Source organism: Ruditapes philippinarum, unplaced genomic scaffold (genome assembly GCF_026571515.1).
Source record: "Ruditapes philippinarum isolate M1 unplaced genomic scaffold, ASM2657151v2 ctg11542_1_1_1_1, whole genome shotgun sequence".
Classification (NCBI taxonomy): Eukaryota; Metazoa; Mollusca; class Bivalvia; order Venerida; family Veneridae; genus Ruditapes; species Ruditapes philippinarum.
In genome coordinates this window covers 1,317-24,374 of record NW_026853061.1, presented here as the reverse complement: position 1 = coordinate 24,374, position 23,058 = coordinate 1,317, and the positions used below count along the sequence as shown (strand labels likewise).

Below are 23,058 nucleotides of genomic sequence, written 5' to 3'. Positions count from 1 at the left end.
ACCCTGGAAAGGCTTGCATTTCGGTTATATCAACGCAGACTTGTGAATATTTCAAAATAAAAAGCCAACATCTTTGATAATCAAGAATGCTCCAGGAAAAGCTGTATGCTTATCGTCTTATTTTAGTGCCATTTTTTTTTTAAATCAATATGTAATAAAAACTATCACAGATATATAAACAATATATTTAGCTCCATGAAACTATTGACAAAATCCACCAGCCTCCAGACTGATAAAAGTAATGAGCACAGAAACATCAGAATTTTAACTCGTTTTTGATGAAAGTTTAAAAAAATATACAGTAGTCTCGCAATACGACAGATAACATGTTATCTACTATGAGTTATCTCTACTATGAGTTATTCTATCATATTTTGCCAATTTGACATATGGCGCGAAAAGGGGCGTGATTTTTTTTTTGCACTATTTTAACTCTAACGATTGGTCGACCGGTGAATATTCGGTATACATCGGATTTTATACAGTGATCATTAGTGTAACGGATGTAAACAAAGTGCAGCGATCACAGTCATAGAACAGTTTGCATTCAGCAGGAAAAGTGTTGTAAATTACGCATTGTCAAATACAAAATGGAAGAATTATCGAAAGAGGATACTTTACAGCTAAGGAAGAAATACATAGGGTAAATTGAAGCTTCATGTTTCGTTATATTGCGAAGTATTGATCTGTGTCCTGGTTTGTTTTATAAGAGATGCTGATTTTCCAGACAGACTCCAACTTCCAAGACCAAGTTCAAGGTCATTTTCATCAACTCTTGAATTTGTTCGCTTTGAATCTAATTACTCTGTATGCCTACTATTTTTCTACTTACACCTTATTCTTGCAATTTTGTTTTAATTTCCCTAGTCGTCCAAAGATTCCACGTGAGATTATTTTTAATTCGTCATTCCTCATGAACTGATTCCAAATATGTCCGACAACATTTCACTTTGTACATGTATTCACGGATTTATATCTACTTGTAATATAAATCCGTGATGTATTTAGCAATTTCTTATGAAGAGTTCATATTGACAAGTTAGCTATTGTATTATATACAATTTGTTAAGATATTGATTTATTTTGTCCTATATAATAACCTTCTATTGTTTTAATCATTTTCTTTTCAGAGAGGCATGCATTTTGTTCTTTGCAAATGATCCATTGAAAATAACTAGAGCATCAGGACAGTACATGTATGACGAGAAAGGAAACCAATATCTGGACTGTATAAACAATGTTTGTCATGGTAATCAATTTATAAATAGATATTTCTCTCTTGATATTTCAGAATGATAGTACAGTGTACTATTGTTAATTTGTTACTTTTTATAGGCCAACTTATTGTACTTCACACAGTGAGATATTGTGCTATTTGTGTATGGGCAATCCCTTCTCTGATTCTGACCTAGAACAAAAATATCTTTGGCACATGAAAATATTTTGTCTATACTATTGAAGCGATAATGACTTAAATTGACATTGATATCATTGTACAGAACTGAGAAGGCCTTTTCCATTTCTTTTTAGAAAAGGCCCCTGGCATAAATTGGGAAAAATAATTCAACATTTTGGGGAATTTGAGAAGTTAAAAATCTATTTTATACATGACATTTTAGGTTTTTAAAATGTGCATAATTTTATAACCTGTTACATCTTTAAAAAAAAAGTTTAAATTTTCTCAAAAGTTGAAACAGTTGATTATTTTTTGACTGCTGTTGGGAAATTGTTTAGAATTGGAAAAAAAGGCTATTTATGATTTTGGACCTTATTTTTGCCCCTGGTGATAGGGTGAAAATGTCCTGATAGATCAATCTAATCTGCACATTTTCCACTGAGGGTCTCATAGAATTATATTGACCTCACAGCCAGCCCCAAACATTGAACAGACAGAAGCCAAAGGGCTTTCTGATTGGTTGCAATAATAATATGAGACCCTCAGTATTTCTTACATGATAAATACTTAACATTTGATTTAATATAGATTCACAATTAAGAATTATTGTACAATTTAAACCTATACTTCCTCAATGTCTTGTTTTGATATCTCTCTAGTTGTCAGAAGAGAGGGGTCCCTTGTCCCCTTTCTTCCTTTTCTTTTTCCATCACTGACAGTCCTACAAAACAGTACATGTAGTTGAAAACAGATTTGTTTCTGGTAGCTGTCAGGAATTTTTTTTTTATTTGGATAAAAGAGGTTATTTTAGATTATTGTTCATGCCTTAGGGCTTTAAATCAGACCTGGTGATATGTTGAGAATGTCCAGAGCCTGAATATGCTCTGTAATGCAGGCTTCTTAATTTTAACCTTTTGATACCAAAAAATCATATGTCCTAAATTTCTCCTTACATTAACAACTGATAGCTCCATATTTAAGCACGGACAATTCATTTACATAAATTCAATAATGGTATTGTTAGATAATATATTTTACCCTGCTGATTCTTTTCTTACCCTCCTTGATAAAATACTTAAACCTTATCATGCTTTATATCTTAAATGGACTTGCTCATCTCTCAATTTCGTCAAACCATTCATCATTTTTTTGAGAAAATTTTAAAATATATTCTGACTAATCTTGCTTTTTGGCAATTAATACAGTGATAGTGGTTTAGTATTTTGTATAGAAGATAAAATGCTACTTTCTTTACATTTTGCTACTTGTATGGCAAATTTCACATTCAGCACTATTTTCTTCAGGTGATAAGCATATATATAATAATTATACTCTTAAACCATTATTTAAATGTTATAAAACATGTTGCATAATGTGCCTTTAAAAAAAGCATTTCTTTAAACTCATTTAAACCAACTCTTAACTGTGTTAGTCCATGGATTTAAAAGTAGTTAAGTAATAGAAAGAGCACCGAAACACGAGGTTATCTGATTTGTACGAGGGGGCGTAGCCCCCCGAGTATTAATCAGATTACCGAGTGTTTTGGTGTTCTTTCTCTTTTGTATCATAGTCAAACATAAAAACACGTTCCGTGTTGTTACAATATGAAACCCCGGCAAAAATGAACCAATGAACGAGCATCTAAATATGACATTTCTGTCGATTTCACTTTCACTGCCGTCACAATATGTAAACCCCAGCAAAAATGAGCCAATCAATGGGCATGCTCTGGAGTGTGGGTAACTAATACCCGCACTCCAGTTAACGCACTGTGCATGTATATGTATACGATTTAACCCTGACACATTTTCAACAGAAAGGTCTCCAAACTATGATACAAAAGGGATGTTGTATTGGGTACACTGAAAGACTTATTAAGCTGTACATGTCTGTTAAACCATGCATTGTCCTTCATTATACATTATAACCTTGTTATATTTTATTCATTCATAAAATATAGGTGGCATATTAATGTTGGCAGTTGAGTTATTCGCTGCATTCTTTAAGAAAAGTTTAAGATTTGAGAATTGTTTTAAATGGTTGTCAGTATATGGTAATTGTTGTCATCAAAACACACAGTATTGTAAAACAATATAGGCTTTATATGTAAGATTTCATGTCTTGATAGGCCACCAAATAAGTGATTGTAGAATATAACCAAAGAACTGTTGAACAAAGATTTGAATCCCCCTTTTTATATTCATCATTTGTCTACTTTGTTTGATTAAGGGATTTTTTGTCAAATTTAAATTGTGAAATACTGTAAACTGTCTGTGTTTTGTAAAGGGCACTGACTTTGCTCAAATTAAGGTTATAATTTAGTTAAAACATGATTATCCAGTTTTAAAATTCAGTTGTGATAAAAGTTTGAATCATAATTTGAACCTCTTTCAAGTCTGCGTTAATGATCAAATGATCAATGATGAGGAAACATGTGGGCTCAAACCCATGATCCCTGGCTTAAGAGGCACACACCTTGACAAAAAGGCCACCTCTCCATTTTTACCAATTTTACTCATTAATGTATAGAAGATAAATAAGTTTGACATAAAAGTGCATGTATGATATCAGCTATTGAGAAGTTTACCGCAACATCTGTTACAGTGTAACCTCGGTAGTGTGGTCCACAATAGAACAATAACAAGTACCTGTTTACAACAACAGTATCAATGCATATATCCCTTGCCTGTCTTAATCTAATTATCAGATAAATGGATACAATAAGAATTTCGCCACAACATATTTGTTTTAACAAATGAAAAGAGCACATGTTTGTGGTCAAATCTACTGTTATTCAAATAAAAGGTCAGAGTAAGGGATTCAATCAATTCTTCCCAAAGAAACTTGCGATAACCTCTCTTGAGCAAACATGTCTTTATAGCAACAACATATTTGTTTTAACAAATGAAAAGAGCACATGTTTGTGGTCAAATCTACTGTTATTCAAATAAAAGGTCAGAGTAAGGGATTCAATCAATTCTTCCCAAAGAAACTTGCGATAACCTCTCTTAAGCAAACATGTCTTTATAGCAACAACCAAACTCTTTATATCACCCGAAGGGTTGCTTTGCAGGGGATGTACTGTATTATTTAAATAAATAGACAATATTGAATAAGTGTAGGTTCAATACAGAATTTTTTAAAACAAGTTGAACAAATTTATAAAGTTAATAAAATGATAATTATTAAAGTTGTATCTGACAGTATTCAAACTATGACATCCTGAATTAGATTTGTAATAATTTAATGCTAGTGTTAATGTTAATATGTATTTATAATAACATATAAAATCTGATCTTTTTTGTGGTTTGAAGGGAAATCTTTGAATAATTCTAGCATTTTTATTGACGACAATTAAAATCTTTTTGTAATAAAATTTTATCAGTTCTGCCAAGGAAAAGAACTAAACTCTATTTCTTTTACAATTTCTGTTCTAATAATTATGATCAGATTGGAAGAAATTATTGCTTTTACTGTTGAGCTAATTAGAATTTTATTGATTTACAAATTAACAAAAATAATGTTGTATTTTATGGAGAATCAATGAAGATGCACTTCAACCATGAACAGCTGCTGTCTACAATGAACATTGTAAAAGTGTATACACTTCTTATAATATTCTGGCAAGATAAATAACATGAAATAAAAACTTTTTATCAACTATATTAAAATATCTAGGTATAGCTAGATAATCAGCAAATTTAAGCCATATTGAGTTTATCCTTTGAATTAGAAAAAAATTGCTTTGCATAAGAGGTAATATAATTTTGACTGTTTTGGAGTTACAGCCCTTTGGTGAAAATGTTGGTATGTTAATTGGCTTGATTTCAAATGATTTGTCTTGAAATGATGTATATTGAAAAAAACATGTATATTTTTTTTGCAGTAGTGAGAGGGGAAACAAACCATATTTTATTTAAGGCCACAATTCCCTTCACTTTTCTTTCTATTTTTCATTTGAATTCATAAGCATAACAGCATTATGAAATGAAATGATTAAGGTTATTGCTCTAAAAATGTCATCACTTTTCTTCTTTATAAGATGTTATATTAAATTTTCCCTGACATCTTGTCAGATTAATATATTTACAATAATGGAAGTTTTTTCTGCTTTATTTGTGGTTCTATGGTAAACATATGTAGTTAGTAAGTATGTAATTTGTTAAAACATACAACAACAAGTGTTAGTGATGCATTAATAATGTCTTCAGAACTGATGGCTGTTGATGGGTGATAAATCTTCTAAATGTGTCATATATTTATAATACCCTAACAGCACCTTGTTTGTTCTCTCTAGATCTGTTGTATTTTATATATCTTTAATAAATCATCTGTTTTGTGCTTTTGTGATAAATGACTTGTGATATTAATTTTGAAAGATCCAGCATAGACTCATTCTTGGACACCTTCAAAACATGGAGGAAATTGATCCATCTGATTGGTGTATATGTTGTGATCATCCTTCACAAATAACATAAATTGGCTTCTCTTTTGATACAATTTAATCAGATTGAAACCAGGTTTTCACTAAAAACCAGGGATCAATCTCCTATTTCACTTTACAAGTTTTCAAAACAACAAAAATAGATAAAATATTGTAATATATTAACAGTGACAAAACATGCAAATTATAATACATGTAATGTTATGGTATTAAATGATATATTATAATAAAACAAGATTGATAACTATTTATACACCAAAGTACACATTAGTAATGTAATGTACTCAAATGAGGGACAGTTAATAATAATAATAAATAATAATTATAATAATAATAATAATAAAGACTTTATTTAAAGAGGCAACACAGTTGGGCATGCCCAGTATTCCCTATTAGCCTCTATTTCCTGTGATGATAATGTTCACCAATATTACCTACCCTGTTGTTCTTAATTAAAGAAATATAACCTTTTCCGGCAGTGTCTCATAGGTGAGCAATTTAAGTCCATCATGCCCCTCTTGTTTCCTCTTATCATTAGAACTTTCAATTTATGTTTTTGTCCTTTGTCTGATGTTTAGTAATAATATAATTATATTTATATAATTATTTAGTAAAAGTATTAACAGGCAAATAATGAAAAAGAACATTAAGCAAATGCATTTATATTATTAGTTTGAAAGATTTTTGACAGGCTATTTGGCCCTATATAAACATTTAAAAAATATAACCTGTGCTGTAAAGCAAGGGTTATATTGTAAACAACCATTTATATATGGTCATAGTTATAACCATCTCAGGAATATTTATAACAAACTAGAGGATGCTTTTGTAAAAAAGCGCATGTCTCCCCCACTGCACTGTGACCTTGACCTTTGACCTACTGACCCCAAAAACAATAGGGATCATCTGCTCTATAAGACCAATCATCCTATGAAGTTTGAGGGCTGTAGGTCAAAAGGAACTCTAGTTATCATCCGGAAACGAGAAATTGACCAACGGTCACTGTGACCTTGACCTTTGAACTGCTGACCCCAAAAACAATAGGGATCATCTGCTCAATAAGACCAATCATCCTATGAAGTTTGAGGTCTGTAGGTCTAAAGGAACTCTAGTTATCATCCGGAAACGAGAAATTGACCAACGGTCAGTGTGACCTTGACCTTTGACCTACTGACCCCAAAAACAATAGGGATCATCTGCTCTATAAGACCAATCATCCTATGAAGTTTGAGGGCTGTAGGTCAAAAGGAACTCTAGTTATCATCCGGAAACGAGAAATTGACCAACGGTCACTGTGACCTTGACCTTTGAACTACTGACCCCAAAAACAATAGGGATCATCAGCTCTATAAGACCAATCATCCTATGAAGTTTGAGGGTTGTAGGTCAAAAGGAACTCTAGTTATCATCCGGAAACGAGAAATTGACCAACGGTCACTGTGACCTTGACCTTTGAACTACTGACCCCAAAAACAATAGGGATCATCTGCTCAATAAGACCAATCATCCTATGAAGTTTGAGGTCTGTAGGTCTAAAGGAACTCTAGTTATCATCCGGAAACGAGAAATTGACCAACGGTCAGTGTGACCTTGACCTTTGACCTACTGACCCCAAAAACAATAGGGATCATCAGCTCTATAAGACCAATCATCCTATGAAGTTTGAGGGCTGTAGGTCAAAAGGAACTCTAGTTATCGTCCGGAAACGAAGAATGGACGGACGGACTGACGGACGGACGGACGGACTGACGGACGGACAGGGCAAAAACAATATGTCTCCCCCCGAAGTGGGGGAGACATAATTAATAGTGACAGCAAACTTCCTTTTTTTGGAAAAAAAAGTAAGAGTTCTTCATAAATTGACAGCATCAGTGTATATAAAACAATAAACATACTGGTTCATGATTATCCAATGAAAAGTGCTGTTACAAATATTCAGTATTACTATAACTTTTATACAGATCTAGCAATTAATTATATAATCTAAAAAGCAAACAAACAGTATTTCAAATTTCTATACTAGAAAAGACCTTTTTTCAGGCTATATGGTTGTTCTGTATAATATGAGCCGCATCACGACAAAACCAACATAGTGGGTTTGCGACCAGCATGGATCCAGACCAGCCTGCGCATCCGCGCAGTCTGATCAGGATCCATGCTGTTCGCTATCAGTTTCTCTACTTGTTATAGGGTTTGTAAGCGAACAGCATGGATCCTGATCAGACTGCGCGGATGCGCAGGCTGGTCTGGATCCATGCTGGTAGCAAACCCATTATGTTGGTTTTGTCATGACATGGGTCATATTATACAGGTTTTACTGTAATAAATACTGTCCTTTCTGAACACCTTATAGGACAGAAATGATTATAATATACTGGTTCAAACTGGATTCTTATCCTCTCATTCTAATAATAGTCCAGATATTGTTGGGAAAATTGGTCAATAAACTGTAGTAGATTAAAATAAGGCAATTGAACGTGGTATACATGAAAGTTTAAGGTCATGGTTGTTTTGAGTAGATTGTTTTTCAAAGTAAATAAATTTGCTATTATAATGTTCCAAATGTTAAACAGTAATTTTTGTCAGATTTTCAGTTTGGATGACAGTGACATATGGGCAATTATCGGTTCAATTTGAGGTCCTTACATGAAATCCCTACAGGCCAGGGCATTAACCTGGTTTAAATTTTTAGAAAAACAACCTCTAATTCAACCGATTGGAGCCACAAATTATCATCCTGAATTTTTAGTGACGATATGCATGAGTCAATATTGAAGCAATTTTTTTTTATATAGTAACTCCAGTTTGATTGCAGTCATACATTAACTTATATCACAGATTTGCTTCTAAGTCTATACAGTGTAGATTGCATATTATAATTTATGTTGTGGTGAAGTTTTCTGTTATAAAATCTGTACTACTGAGGTTATCTGTCTATGATCAAAACACGTTAGATTTTAACAACAAACAAAATTCTGTCTCAAACTTTTGTTATGTATGTAAGAAAAGGTATTAAAGTATTATCAAGGAAAAACAACAAAATTTTAGAGCAGATTTTAACTAGCTTTCCTGCTTATATAGTTTTTTAAGGACGTAAAGCTTTATTTTCTAAAATATATTTTAGAACACAATTTTTTTATGGTTTTAAATCATAAATTATGATGCTTAAATTAAGATTTATCAATATTGTAGGTTCCAAAAAGCATTATTTATAAAGATATTACTGAGTGATTTTAACATTTCATGTAAATAAAGGGAGGTACTAAAAAAGTTATTTTCTATAAAGTTTAAGTAAGAAATGAATGCATATATTTTAATGATTACATAATTATAATATGCACAAATATTTGCAGTTCATATTTTACATATTCTTCGGTGTTTGAAAACAGTTTTATTTGCATAATTATGTACATGTATATAATTTCACTTAGTGTAGTTTACCACTTTAATAACAACATACAGGATCTTATATTATTTCTGCAATCTGAAAAAACTGTTGTAGCATAGATTTTCCCTGTTATTTAACACACAATAATTTGTAATATTGTATGTGTTCCAAAACAAAATATTATGCTGTTATTATCCCCCGCCGAAAATTTTCGGCGGAGGATATAGAAATAGTCTCCGTCCGTCCGTCCGACCTTCCGTCCGTCCGTCCTTCCGTCCGACATTTTTGTCCGGAGCATATCTCTAAAAGTATTTGAGTTATCAACTTGAAACTTCATAGGTGGATAGACCTCATTGAGGAGAAGTGCAGTGCACAAGAATGATAACTCTACCTTGCATGATTTTTGAGTTATTGCCCTTTGTTATTTTTCAAAATTGATTTTTGTCCAGAGCATAACTCCAAAAGCCTATGAGATATTAACATGAAACTTCATAGGTGCATAGATCTCACTCAGGAGGTGTGCAGTGCACAAGAATGATAACTCTACCTTTCATAATTTTTGAGTTATTGCCCTTTGTTATTTTTCATACCTAATTTTTCACCTGAGTGGAGCATAACTCAAAAAGTGTTTGAGTTATCAACATGAAATGTCATAGGTGGATAGATCTTATTGAGGAGGAATGTTGTGCGCAAGAATGATAACTCTTCCCTATACAATTTTTTGAGTTATTGCCCTTTGTTTTTTTTCATGCTATTTTGTCCAGAGCTTATCTCAAAAAGTATTTGAGGTATCAACTTGAAACTTCAAAAGGTGGATGGATCTCATTGAGGAGGAGTGCAGTGCTTAAGAATGATAACTCTACCTGCATTTTTTTTGAGTTATTGCCCTTTGTTATTTTTCAAAATTAATTTTTGTCCAGAGCATAACTCAAAAAGCCTTTGAGATATCAAAATGAAACTTCATAGGTGCATAGATCTCACTCAGGAGGTGTGCACTGCACAAGAATGATAACTCTACCTTTTATAATTTTTGAGTTATTGCCCTTTGTTATTTTTCATACTTAATTTTTCAATTCAATTTTTTTCTCAAAAAGTATTTGAGGTATCAATTTGAAACTTCATAGGTGGATAGATTTTACTGAGGAGGGATGCAGCACACAAGAATGATAACCTACCCTGCATTATTTTTCAGTTATTGCCCTTTGTTATTTTCAGCCATCAGTATTCACATAGGTTTCAAATCTGTAATCACTATAGCCATCAGTTTTCATTACCAAAAGACCTCTTAAAATGGAATTATTCTGCTCTACTACATATACATTCTTCCGATGAGCAAACACATTCGGCGGGGGATGGCCATGTTGACATGGCTCTTGTTTTAAGTAGGGTTTGAACTGTTTAGCAATGATTTTGTGCATGAGTCAATTAATCTTTTTCTTTAAATATATTCATGGATACCTTCCTACTTTTGACCTTTCAAGTTAATATAAGCTAGGAAAAGAATTGACTTTATTTGTGTAATCAAATGTGAATACTCTCAAGTGCTTGCAGTGCTTTGGTTATTATTTTTATGTACCTAAAATTATCAATAAAATAAGCAAACATAAAATAAGATGTCTAATTATATTGTAAAGTTATATCACAAAATATAATGCACAATTCATTGTAAACAGAACAAAACTGTTTATTAAATTAAATCCTATATTAATAGGCCAAAACAGGCTACTTTTAAACATTTATATTGCAGACTGTGGCATGCTTAAGAAGTTGGGCATTGGGGTGTTGGGTGTTAGTTTTTGATTAGGCTGTCCATCTATATCTTTTCTGTTAAAATAATACCTCAAAAAAGATGTAGTGGTGTCATTTTTTGTCAGTATTTTGTTTAAAGGAATTCCACTAAGGTCTGAAACCCTAAAAACACAAAAATTTAATTTCTTGCATAGACCAGCTGGGGAATTTAAAAAGATATTTAAACTGTTATGTAGAAATATATAGAAATATACTAAGAAATAAATTGAAAATTGTATTTTTTGTGTTATTCTTAGCTTGATTTGAATTTTGGATCATTAAAGTCATTCTTGAAAATCAGAGTGAGCAAATGATCTGAAATTTTGCACACAAGCTACTTGTCTAGACCTACATCAAATGAAATATTTATCTCAAAAAATTATTTCCAGTCCTATCATGTCAAAAAACCTCAGTTGAGTACCTTTAACTTTTTTGTGAAATTTAAAAAATGGAAAGTGTTTGTAAACTTAACATCCAGTGATAAAAATCTGTAATGTGATGGGGAAGATATAAAATTTATTCAAATTTTGTTATTGAGTTCTCCTGTTAAATGTATCTTTAGATTAAATGTAAATTTGCATATATTGAGGCTTGAAGGGAGAAATCTGTTATAATTTTGCACAACCTTGACCAATATTTTGTAATGTAAACATGCATTATAAACAGCGGGAGTGCATAGTAAATGATATGGTAGATATTAGTCACTGATCTTTACATATGCATTAAATGCAGACGTTTCCTGTCGAGTGGAAAAGCAACAACATTCATCTGCAAATTTCTTAAAATATAGGTCCTAATGTATTGTTGTTATATTTTCATGGTTTTTGATTTAGTTACTTTTCATCAGATTTGACGATATGGTTAGGTTGTTTATACCTATATTTGAAACTGAAAATGCACATAAACACTATGACATGTATTGTGCTTTATTGATATTAAAATTTAAAGAACACTTTTTCCTAATTTTACTTCTTCAATAAAATTGTTGTAAATAATTATGTTGATACATAGGATTTTCAGCAATTTTAAGTTAAAAAAATTTCTTTTGCCAAGTTAAATATCTGTTAAATATTTTCCGCTTGTGGCTGAGGTGTTGCTCAGAATTGCAACCACCGTTTATCCAAGCTTGATCTTAGAAGCGACTAAATGGATTCGAATTACTGGAATTCATTGAATCTCTTAGCTCCAGGAGGTGAGGTGGTTTTGACCCCTGGTGTTGCTTTAAGTTTGTGACACTCGAGATTAGCAAAAATCATCTTTCCTGTTTTGGCACCATATAACCTGAATTGTGTTGGTGCGCTTGAATAACAAACAAAGAAAAATGTTAAATATTTACAAATAAATTGTTGGATGTTTAATTTCATGACTCACGGAAACAAGTGACTTCCATTTATTACTTAATTACACAGATCAGGTTAGAGGTCCGGTCTGAAACCCTAGTTACTATTAGTCTGTCAAAAGTCACTGTCTTGTTCTCCATTAATATTTTGAAACTTGACATTCAAATTCAAGACAACCTTCTTGTAAATGAAACTAATTCACTTACTTAACTCATTCATCAAGTGCCACTTTCTTTTACCCACTACAAAGTTAATGGTTAATTACCTTAGCCATTTCCTTAGTTATCTGTTGTATCTGATTAACAACAATTTTGTGAACCATGCATCATTCTATAAAAAAAATTAAGAACAAGAAAAATTGTACTAAAAGGTAACTGACATTAATTTGTATTTTTCCCATCTCAATATAATGTTCGGTTACTATACATTATGTTACCATGATATTCTGTTTATTTTCCTTATCAAATTGATATAGAAAATGGTCTGCATTTTATATATTATATTTTTTTTGTATATATTTATATACCGGTTTATATAAGTAGAAGATATGCTACTACAAGTTGATAATCTTATCTTCCAGTGGGTCACTGTAATTCCGCAGTGGTTGAGGCCGGGTACAAGCAGATGAAAGTGTTGAACACGAACAGTCGCTACCTTCACGACAACATTGTACGACTTGCCGAGAAAATTACCTCAACATTACCGGATAAATTAAATGTTGTTTACATGTGTAATTCTGGGTACGTATGATTATAGTATGATAATAATAATCTTTGGCCAGGGTTAGTATTTCAGCTTCATAAATAAATAAGCTATAGAATGGCAATTTTAAAACTAGAGATTTCTGGTTTTATATCCAGTAATTAAAATAAATATTTATACCGATTAAATATTAATAGCAACAGTGCCTTTATTGCTGACCATTGACAGAGGAATCTGATTTATTATCTGAAGATATGATACCTTTCAAGTTTATCATATTTATGTAGGAAGTTATAACATGTTTTGTTTCTATTTCTTGGCTAAGCATATAAATTATGTAAACTTGTTGAATATATAAACCTGGAGAAAAGCAAAGAAAACACACCAAAAAATTGGTATTTGTTTAGATACATTTGATAACAGATAAAAAAAAACAGCAGCAAACAATGTGCAATATATAGAAAGAAATAAAAAAAGTAGATCTAATGTTATATTGTAAATGTCAAAACTTTCAGATCTGAAGCAAATGATTTAGCTTTGAGACTTGCCAGACATTACACAAAGGCAAAGGAAATTATCACTATGGATCAGTATGTATTGATTTATTGATATGATACTATTGTCTATTTTATATTCATATTATACATGTATGTAGTGAGAACCAGCTGCTGATATGTTATATAAAGTGGTGAAGATGGAAATGAATTATGAATGGCATTCTGTAAATCAGATAAAATCGTGAAAATCTTTTTTTGTAGTTTCCCTGTGCGACTTGTCTTTAGTTGTTTTTGAAAAGGTATATATTTTGTGTCCAGCCCATAACTACTGAATTTAATGTCTGCATGCATGGTGAGATTTCAAAATGACTTGATTAACATGATTACACTAAAGTAATTTTTTGTTTGCAAGACCCTTGTCTTTAGTTCAAAGTTCAAGGATAGAGCAGGGATTGAACTTGGTACATTTTATGTTTGCAATATAGTCTTTAGTGCTATTGGACTTGCTTTTAATAGTCTGAGACAGACTAATTCAGCCACAGTGTTGAATTGCCAACCAGCTAGCTTATGGAACATCAGTGGTTCTACTCATGTATCCAGTTGTGCCTGAAATAAAGCATGGAAGGGCAACTGAGGTCTTTCTCCATCAGTAAAGCTGGTCACCATTTGACCTATACTGAGTTGGTGCAATGTAAAATCCATTTCTTAAAAAAAAATCACCTTAGACTTTACTTTGGTGTATCAAAATAAATGCATTTCAAAAGGGCAGGTGATCTCATTACATTTTTTTTGCTCAGTTTTGCCCCTTTTTCACATAGAACTTCTTAATTTTCCTGAAAATAATGTTTTTGTTTTGCCAACTTACAGCCAATCTTGCGAGATCCATTACTAATGACCATTATTAGATGTTTTTGTTGTAACTATCTTTTATTTCAGATGCAAAATTTCAGCTACCATGTCACATTACCTCCATGAAACAGTCAGCGCATACAAGCGAAAGTGCAGACGACGGTTTTCATAAGCCTCATATTTATGTGGTAATTCTTACATCTTTATTTTTATTTAACACCATTTAAGGTTTTATAAAATTCATGAATTGAGGAAAGATAAAATTTAGTGGTAAAGAATAGTAATAACACAATACACTTACTTGTAAACAGTATAAAAATGTCATGCAGCCTATAACTCAAGAATTTTGAAAACTATCAGTATGAAACTTGGTAAGTTGGCATGCTTGTTTATCATGACAAGGTGCAGTGCTAAGTCAAGAAGTTTTATTCTGAAAGCTATATATTTTGTTCTAAGCTAATGTCTGAAACATCTTATTGAGAAATTAATTTATGTTGTTGCACTTCACAGACTAGCGATGGTACAGCATGAAGTGCTCTTGGTTGAAACATTTTTTAAACTGCTTAACTTCATATTGATTTCATGTACAAACAAACCGCCTCCGTGGTCGAGGGGTTAGAGACGATGACTTCTAGTCCAGTAACCTCTCTGGCGTGGGTTCGATTCCTGGGAGAAGCTTTGGTAATTTAGTAAGATAGTCTAGTACTGGTGTAACTCTCTCTAGGAACGATGGTTAGGAAACTACCCGCCTATATGACTGATTTTATGTTGGGAAAAGGCATAAAATGAAACAAACAAACAAACAAATATGTACAAAGAAAACAAATCTGTGCTATAGATATAGAAACTACCCATATTTTTTTATACGCCGTTTGAAAAACGGGACGTATTATGGGAACGCCCCTGGCGGGCGGGCGGGCGGGCGGTCGGGCGGCGTCCAATTTTGTCCGGAGCATATCTCCTACATGTATGGAGGGATTTTAATGAAACTTCATATAAAATGTTCACCACTATGAGGAGCAGTGTCACGCACATGAACCAGGTCTCTAGGTCAAAGGTCAAGGTCACACTTAGAGCTCATTGAAAAATGCTTGTCCGGAGCAAAACTTCCACATGTATAGAGGGATTTCAATATTACTTGGCACAAATGTTCACCATTGTGAGGCGGAGTGTCGCGTGCAGATTCAGGTCCTTGCGGCCAAGGTCAAGGTCACACTTAGAGGTCAAAGTTCAGATAAAAATATGAAGATGTGTATATGGACCATTTAGTCATCATTTATTGAGGGATTGTAACACAAATGGTCATTATCAAGACTATGGCTGTGATACATATAATTTAGGTCAATATATACAAGGTCAAGGTCACTAAAGATGATGAAATATCCAGATTTTGTAAATAGAATTTAATCAAAGGGAGACAACAAAGTTATTACTTTGTTCATAAATGACTTACACAATTACTCCCCTTGATCTATTTTCTAAAAATAGAATTTAATCAAAGGGCATGAAATAATCCTCTTTCTTGGACTTGAGTATGTTCTAAAGAATGTAACATTTATTTACACATGTTTCATTCATTGGTCAAAGATACTTAACTGTGATAACTATGGTGTTCTGTAGACTTGGTATTTGTTCATAAAGATCATACAGTAATTACCTTATCAAATGTAAATACTTTCTCATAGAAATTTAATTATATTTTAAATTTTCAAGTAAATAATTCAGTTCAGCTCATTCAAAGATTAAGAATTGTAATGAAATGTATTTCCCTAGAATAAAATCTTAAATCAGAATTTTTTTAGTTATTAAATTACATGTACTTTTTATACGCCCGTTTAAAAAAAGATAAAAATATTGAAGATGTGTATAGGGGACGATTTAATCATCATTTATTGAGTGATTGTAACACAAATGGTCATTATAATGACTACGGCTGTGACACATGTACTTTAGGTCAATATATGCAAAGTCAAGGTCACTAAAGATGGTGAAATATCCAGATTTTGTCTGGAGCATATCTCCTACATGTATGGGAAGAATTTTTATAATACTTTATGGAAATGCTCACCACCATGATATGTATTGCTCCATGCATGATCCAGGTCTCCAGGTCAAAGGTCAAGGTCACACTTAGAGCTCATTGAAAAACGTTTGTCCGGAGCAAAACTTCTACATTCATAGGGGGTTTTCAATATAACTTGGCACAAATGTTTTTCATTGTGAGGCTGAGTGTCGCATGCAAAATTCAGATCCCTGCGACCAAAGTCAAGGTTACACATAGAGGTCAAAGTTCAGAATAAAAAATTTGAAGATGGTATATAGGGACCATTTAGTCATCATTTATTGATGGATTGTAGCACAAAAGTGGTAACTATCATGACTACAGGTGTTACACATTTAATTTAGGTTAATATTTGCAAGGTCAAGGTCACTGGAGATGAATTAAAATATCCAGATGTTGTCCGGAGCATATTTTCTACATGCATGGAGGAATTTTAATGTACTTTTATAGAATTGTTCACCACCATGAGACGTAGTGCCCTGCACATAAATCAATTCTCTAGGTCAAAGATGAAGGTCACAGTTAGAGCTCATAGAAAAACACTTGTCTGGAGCAAAACTTCTACATGCATAGAGGGATTTCAATATAATTTGGCACAAATGTTCATCATTGTGAGGCTGAGTGCCGTGCATAAAATTCAGGTCCCTGCGACCAAGGTCAAAGGTCACACATTCTGTGCATATCTTCCCTATTGATTTGTTTTAAGGTTCATTTAACAACACAGTGCCAAGAATAAAAACTTGCTTGCTAGATAACACTTATCCATAATGCCCCCATCTCCATCTAAAGCTTTTTCGTAAACGGGCGTATTTTGTGACTATGGCACCCTTGTTTTTTTTTTGAGAGAGAGAATTTTAGGACAAAATACTGAAATATATAGCAGCACCCAATTGTATAAACGTTGGTTAACTTTAACCACTGGGTTAAATCCATGGTTAGGTTAACTTTTGGGTTAAACTTTGGTTAACCGATTGTATAAAATTTTGGTTAAATTTAACCAACGTATAGGAGGTGGGTTAAATTTTAACCAAACATTAACCAGAAATAAAATGGCTGCCGTTTGTACGCTTCGTCTCAACTTTTGTTCATTTTTGCTTCGAAATAGACTATTATCGGTTGTATATGATGGCAACGATATTTTTATAAGTTGCGTAGTGACGGGAAACGGAAACAAACTTTTCCAGAGCCGGAAATAAACAGTTTAATAAATCAGCTGTCAGTGTCGGATAATTCGGATAAATCATGATACAAAATATCATTTTAAACCGATTAAATGAAGATCATACTGAGGATAGACTTGAAGGACAATTTATGAGTTAAATTACGAAGTCATTCTGGACCAGTACGCAGCGGGAGATCCCTGCAAAGACAAACATGAGGCTGTATACTTTGTGATTGATCAGTAAATTTTGTTTCGATCAACACATATGTGTGCGTTTTCGTGTAATTGTCAATAACAACATGAAACTATTCAAGGTTTACAGACTGACAGGATATATCACCTTAGAGAATCCTCTTGCTGAACTTATCATTATGATTATGATGAAGGTATGATAATGCATTAACTTTTTGTGACACTATCAGTTGACAAACAGTTTGCATGACTTTTTTGTGTTTTGTTGCATTTTGTGATGAAAGTTGGCAAAACAAAGTAGGAAGTCATATAAAAGAGTATATTTTGTTCATTCCATATTTCATGCATTGCTTCCGCTTTTTAAAGAATTGTTATTCCTAAACCAAAAAAGTCGAGATTGCTCTGTTGTCAGGCCTTGACATCTAAATTTTCTTGTTGTCATGTCGCCAGCGAAACAAGCCAATTGGCAGGTTGTCTCGCAGTGTGTGGCCTGTTGACACATTATGGCTTGACTCAAATGGAAATTTTAGTTTATTAGGGCTTAAATCTGTGTCACAGGGTGAGAAAAAGTGTGCAGCCTGACCGGGACTCGAACCCGGGACCCTCAGAATACCATTCCGCAGCTCTACCGACTGAGCTATCCGGCCGCTTACACATCTTCTCCCCTATTAAGTGAACAGTTCTGAACCGTTACATACTCCCCTGCTATATTGTAATTCGTCCTCGAATTTCACATTGTTACAGAGCAATGTGAATTAAACTCTGAGCTATATGCAGACACAGTCACCAGTTGGGGCGCCAAATGTCAAAGGGTGAGAAAAATGTGCAGCCTGACCAGGACTCGAACCCAGGACCCTCGGGAATACCGTTCCGCGGCTTTACCGACTGAGCTATCCTGCCTTTACACATTTTCTCCCATAATTAGTGAACAGTTCTGAACCATGACATCTGCTTTGTTGCTGGCGACAACAACTCGAGCCATGCGATAGCACAATAAGACGCCATTCCCTTGATATAAGCCTAGAGACATGGGGACAACGTGCCACAGTCTGGCACGTTTTTGTAGCGCCAAGGAAAAAAGGCGATAAAAACGACAACGCAACATGCAAAAGTGTAACATATCAGCAACCATACAAAATGACTAGAAAGAGGTCAAAAAATATGCAAAAAATTCCTTTTTGCGTAAGTAATACAGTAGAAATATGGTGATAAATACTGAAAAATTATCAATTGTTCACAACTGTTATAAAAAAAATTACTTTAAACTTGAATTTTGACTTTTCTTAAAATCTTAGTACAATGTACATTTTTAAGCTAATGTCCTTAAAATATTTTGGCTCATCTTCGTCTGTAAAATTAGTCGAAAAAATCAAAATGTTTATTAAATAGTTTCCAAAAAGAATATTGATGATACATTGATAATTATCTTAGCTCTATCAAAACCAAATACTGTAATACATATAATCATGCTTATTTTTTCCAATCTTTAAAAAAAATTCCTAATCAAACTGAAATTTGGAAATATCCAAAGCAATTAAGTTAGTTATTAATTAAAGTTCATTCCAGTATCATTACAGACATATGTGTTTGTGTGTGCATGTGTGTGTTGTTTTTTGTTTTTTTTGGTAGAGTACAATACATTTTTTTCTATAAATTAGGAAGATTTCCCTGTTGAAAAAACTTTTCCTAATTTGATCAGCAAAATTTCCAGAAATGATGACCTAGGCAATTTGTCTTCTCATCAAAGGTTGATAAAGGGCTTGTTTATTTCTAGCAGCAGGGAAGAATAAACAATGTCATCTTCTGATGAAAATTAAACTGTTTTTTTTTTACTTAGTTCTTTAAGAAAGTTACAAGCTTTATGATCATGAATTCACACACAAGTATATAACATAAAGTTATTTTATCAACCTTAATAACTTTCAACTTGTAAAATGTCCCCAAATAGCCTCATTTTTTTCCAAATAAAAGGTCTTTTTTCCAAATTAACTAAATTTAGGCATACACACTGACACAATCATCAGAATTTAACTGGACAACAAGATATTTGTTCTCACTTATGAATTATTGAAAAGATTGTTTTTACTTTTCTAAGGATAGGAAGCTGCTTTAGGTTCTGATTTTATGGTGCTCAATAAGTAGTACTGAATGGGAAAAAGGCAATTCTTAACATTAATTATTTTCATTCTATATGTACCGGTACTCAAACAGAAATACATTTTGTTTTTACAAATTTCATGTCCAATTCTTTTATTATTTAATATTTGAATTAAACTGCTTTGACTTTAAAAATACTTCTTCTTTATATAATGTAAACAATGAAAGTAAATATTTATGATTGAACTCAGATGAATGAAAGCATTATTGAGTATATTTAGCATTATACCTTGTAAATGGCCATGTGGAGATATTATTCAATATCTCATCCCCATTGCTACTCTTGATATTCTTAGAGGGAGAGAGGGGGTTAATAAATAAGCAATAAATAGAGGGGAGGGAGAGAGAGATTTAGACCAATATTTCCATTGTTAAATGAGGGATGTATTTTTATTTATAAATAATTTATTCAGACTTTCAATGTAGATGAGAATATTTTACAAAATAAATAATTTAACAATATTATAGAATTCTAGAAAACATATTTGGACACTTTTTAATTTTCAACCAGATATAGACTACATGTATGCACTTATTAAAGTATATATAGGCTAACTTATTGTTTATGGGTAACAGTCATTATACTATTCATTACATTATGTACATATATTGAAACCCTGGTTTACCTACTTCAATGACATATAATAAATATAAACATATATAAGCATTTTGTTGTTGACCAACTTGTTTTATTTACTTTATAGAAAAAAAAATGGATGAGGGGTGAAGTGTCTTACTGATTTTGGGGGGTGAAGTGTCTTAAGGGGTGAAGTGTCTTCCCGAAATTTTAGGGGTGAAGTGTCTGGGGAGGGGGGGGGGGTTAAGATGTCTTGCTACCTGACACATAGCCTATCTTCTAAAGCTTTGGACTAGTATAATGTTGGCCAGCCTCACTGACAGGTTCCAATCATTCATTTATAAGTGTTTTTAAGTATTTTTTACTAACAAGATACATGTATAAGACATACAATTTATTATATAAGATGTAAGAATTCCTAAACATAATATTGTTAGGTATTAAACAAAAATAATACAAAATTGAAGTAGAGGTAATTAAAAATCATTTTTGATTGTTTCATGAATTAATTATGGTAAATTTAAGATGACTATGTTTTCTTTTTCATAATTATGATCATTTAGTTTTTTCTCTGTTTAGTAAATTTACTGCTGGGAAACCAAGTTGATTTTGCATTTCAGTGCTGTGACTAGTGAGAATTATAAAACATGTTGAATGTTTTAAAATAAAGGATTGTCAGTCATACAGTCACAAGAAAGCAAAAGTGATTTTGTTTTCATTAATGTATATTTCATGTTGTTTTTTTTTTTGTTGTTTAGAGGTTAATAAGCAAAACTTAGACCTTATATTTCTATTATTTGTATTTTGCTATAATATGGTAAACTTTCAGTAAAGGTTCTTCTATATCTAGAAACATAGGCTTTGGAAAAATGCAACAAGATTCCCAAAGGTGACTGATTATTGATATTAAGTTACTTGAACAGAAGTTTCATATATTATATAGAGGAAACTACCACGAGAGTAGTTTGGGGCAAAAACATTCAAAAATTACATCTGATGTTACACAAAATATTTTTTGGGTTTTTCGAACGTTTTAGTTACGAATCTGATAGGAAAATCATATGCGTTCTAATTACTTCTGCATCGAGTGGTTCTTGTATGAAATTATTAACATTCTTAACCATTTTCTGTCCCAGGTTGACTGATGATTTTGATATTTTGCTCATTTGCAGTAAATTTTTAATTTTGTAAACAAAGCCCATAGCAAACCCATGCAGGTCTCACTAATTACCGACAAGAACCGTCAGTAGAAATGAAAAATTAGCGAATTTATTTCACTACTTCGTCATTTTTATAATCACAATTCCTAATATTTTACATGAAAAACATAATAAATTCGTTCTTGAACCATGTTTATAGGCAAATATCTAAAGCGACAATATTCGTGGTATAAATTTAAATTTAAATTCCCGGTGACATCAGTCCGAGGTCAAAACAAGTTCATCCTACGTAAAATTACATTTTGTACATTTGTTTAATGATGATATGTAATTAGTGTGGTAACAATTAACATCTTAATTTGAAAAAATTTGAACCGATTTTAACTCTAACGTATCAAAAGATTTTCGATTTGTAATAAAAATGGAAGCGTAAAAGGGGTGTGTTAATTTTGACATATTCCGCGAAAATAAACATAACCGGATATAGAATTAATTGCATTTCGGGATTAGTTTTGGTTAGTTTTAACAGCGGTTAATTTTTAACCATTTTGGTTAGTTAACCTTTAGGTTATCCTCGGTTTATACAAGTGACTAAAACCGAAATTGGTTAGTTTAACCAAAGTTGGTTAAAGTTTTAAAACCCAGGGTTACGCGTTTAACCCCAGGGTTAATTTAACCAACGTTTATACAATTGGAGGTTCTGGATGACAAATAATTGATTCTGATCAGACTGCAGGAAAGGGTGAAATTTCAGATTTCCATTTGAAATTTCTGGCATTGGTTTAACTAACAGTAAAACACCTGGTCTGATATTAACAAGAATAAACACTCCACAATAACGCTTGATACTCAAGGAGTTATTGTATTTTTATAGGACACGTTGTCCAGACACCTATAGAGGTGTATATGCTGACATGTGATTACCAGGGGAAGATCTTGGGAGAAATATGCAAATGAGGTTGGTGACATATGTAAGGTCATTCAGTCTAGAGGAAAACACGTATGTGCCTTCATAGCAGAATCTATGCAAAGTTGTGGTGGTCAGATAGTGTTCCCACCTGGATATCTGCAGAAAGTTTACAGGTAGGTCAAAGGTTAAGTCAGCTTTTAGTATTTTAAATTATATTGGCCAAATGAATCAAACACTAGTTTTATTTGTTTTGTTTGTTGGTTTTTTGTTGTTGTTATTTTTGCCCAACAAAATGTAAGGAGTTTACAGTTTTAAAAATGGTTCTTACAGATGAGATTGTGAAAGAGATAACATTCTATTAATTTATGCAGAGATGTTGTTATCTATGCCTCTGATTCATGATTAAAAAAATTTTATACCACCTAATTTAGTAA

The 23,058-nt window shown here is 32.4% G+C and overlaps 1 protein-coding gene across 1 annotated transcript; it reads left to right on the top strand.

Moving 5' to 3' along the window:
* Positions 1–481: 481 nt before the first annotated feature.
* Positions 482–22,816, top strand: LOC132732883 (ethanolamine-phosphate phospho-lyase-like). The gene is made up of 5 exons (XM_060719413.1): positions 482–643; positions 1,131–1,249; positions 12,937–13,096; positions 13,574–13,648; positions 22,642–22,816. The coding sequence occupies exons 1-5, from the start codon at positions 591–593 to the stop codon at positions 22,799–22,801; spliced, it is 567 nt and encodes a 188-aa protein (XP_060575396.1). The 5' UTR covers positions 482–590; the 3' UTR covers positions 22,802–22,816.
* Positions 22,817–23,058: the final 242 nt, after the last annotated feature.

Bases quoted from the DNA above. Each gene is read 5' to 3' on its own strand.
- LOC132732883 (XM_060719413.1), top strand. From the start codon at position 591: ATGGAAGAATTATCGAAAGAGGATACTTTACAGCTAAGGAAGAAATAC. The intron at 13,097-13,573 runs GTACGTATGATT...CAAAACTTTCAG, and splicing joins GTTTACATGTGTAATTCTGG to ATCTGAAGCAAATGATTTAG. The intron at 13,649-22,641 runs GTATGTATTGAT...TGTGATTACCAG, and splicing joins GAAATTATCACTATGGATCA to GGGAAGATCTTGGGAGAAAT.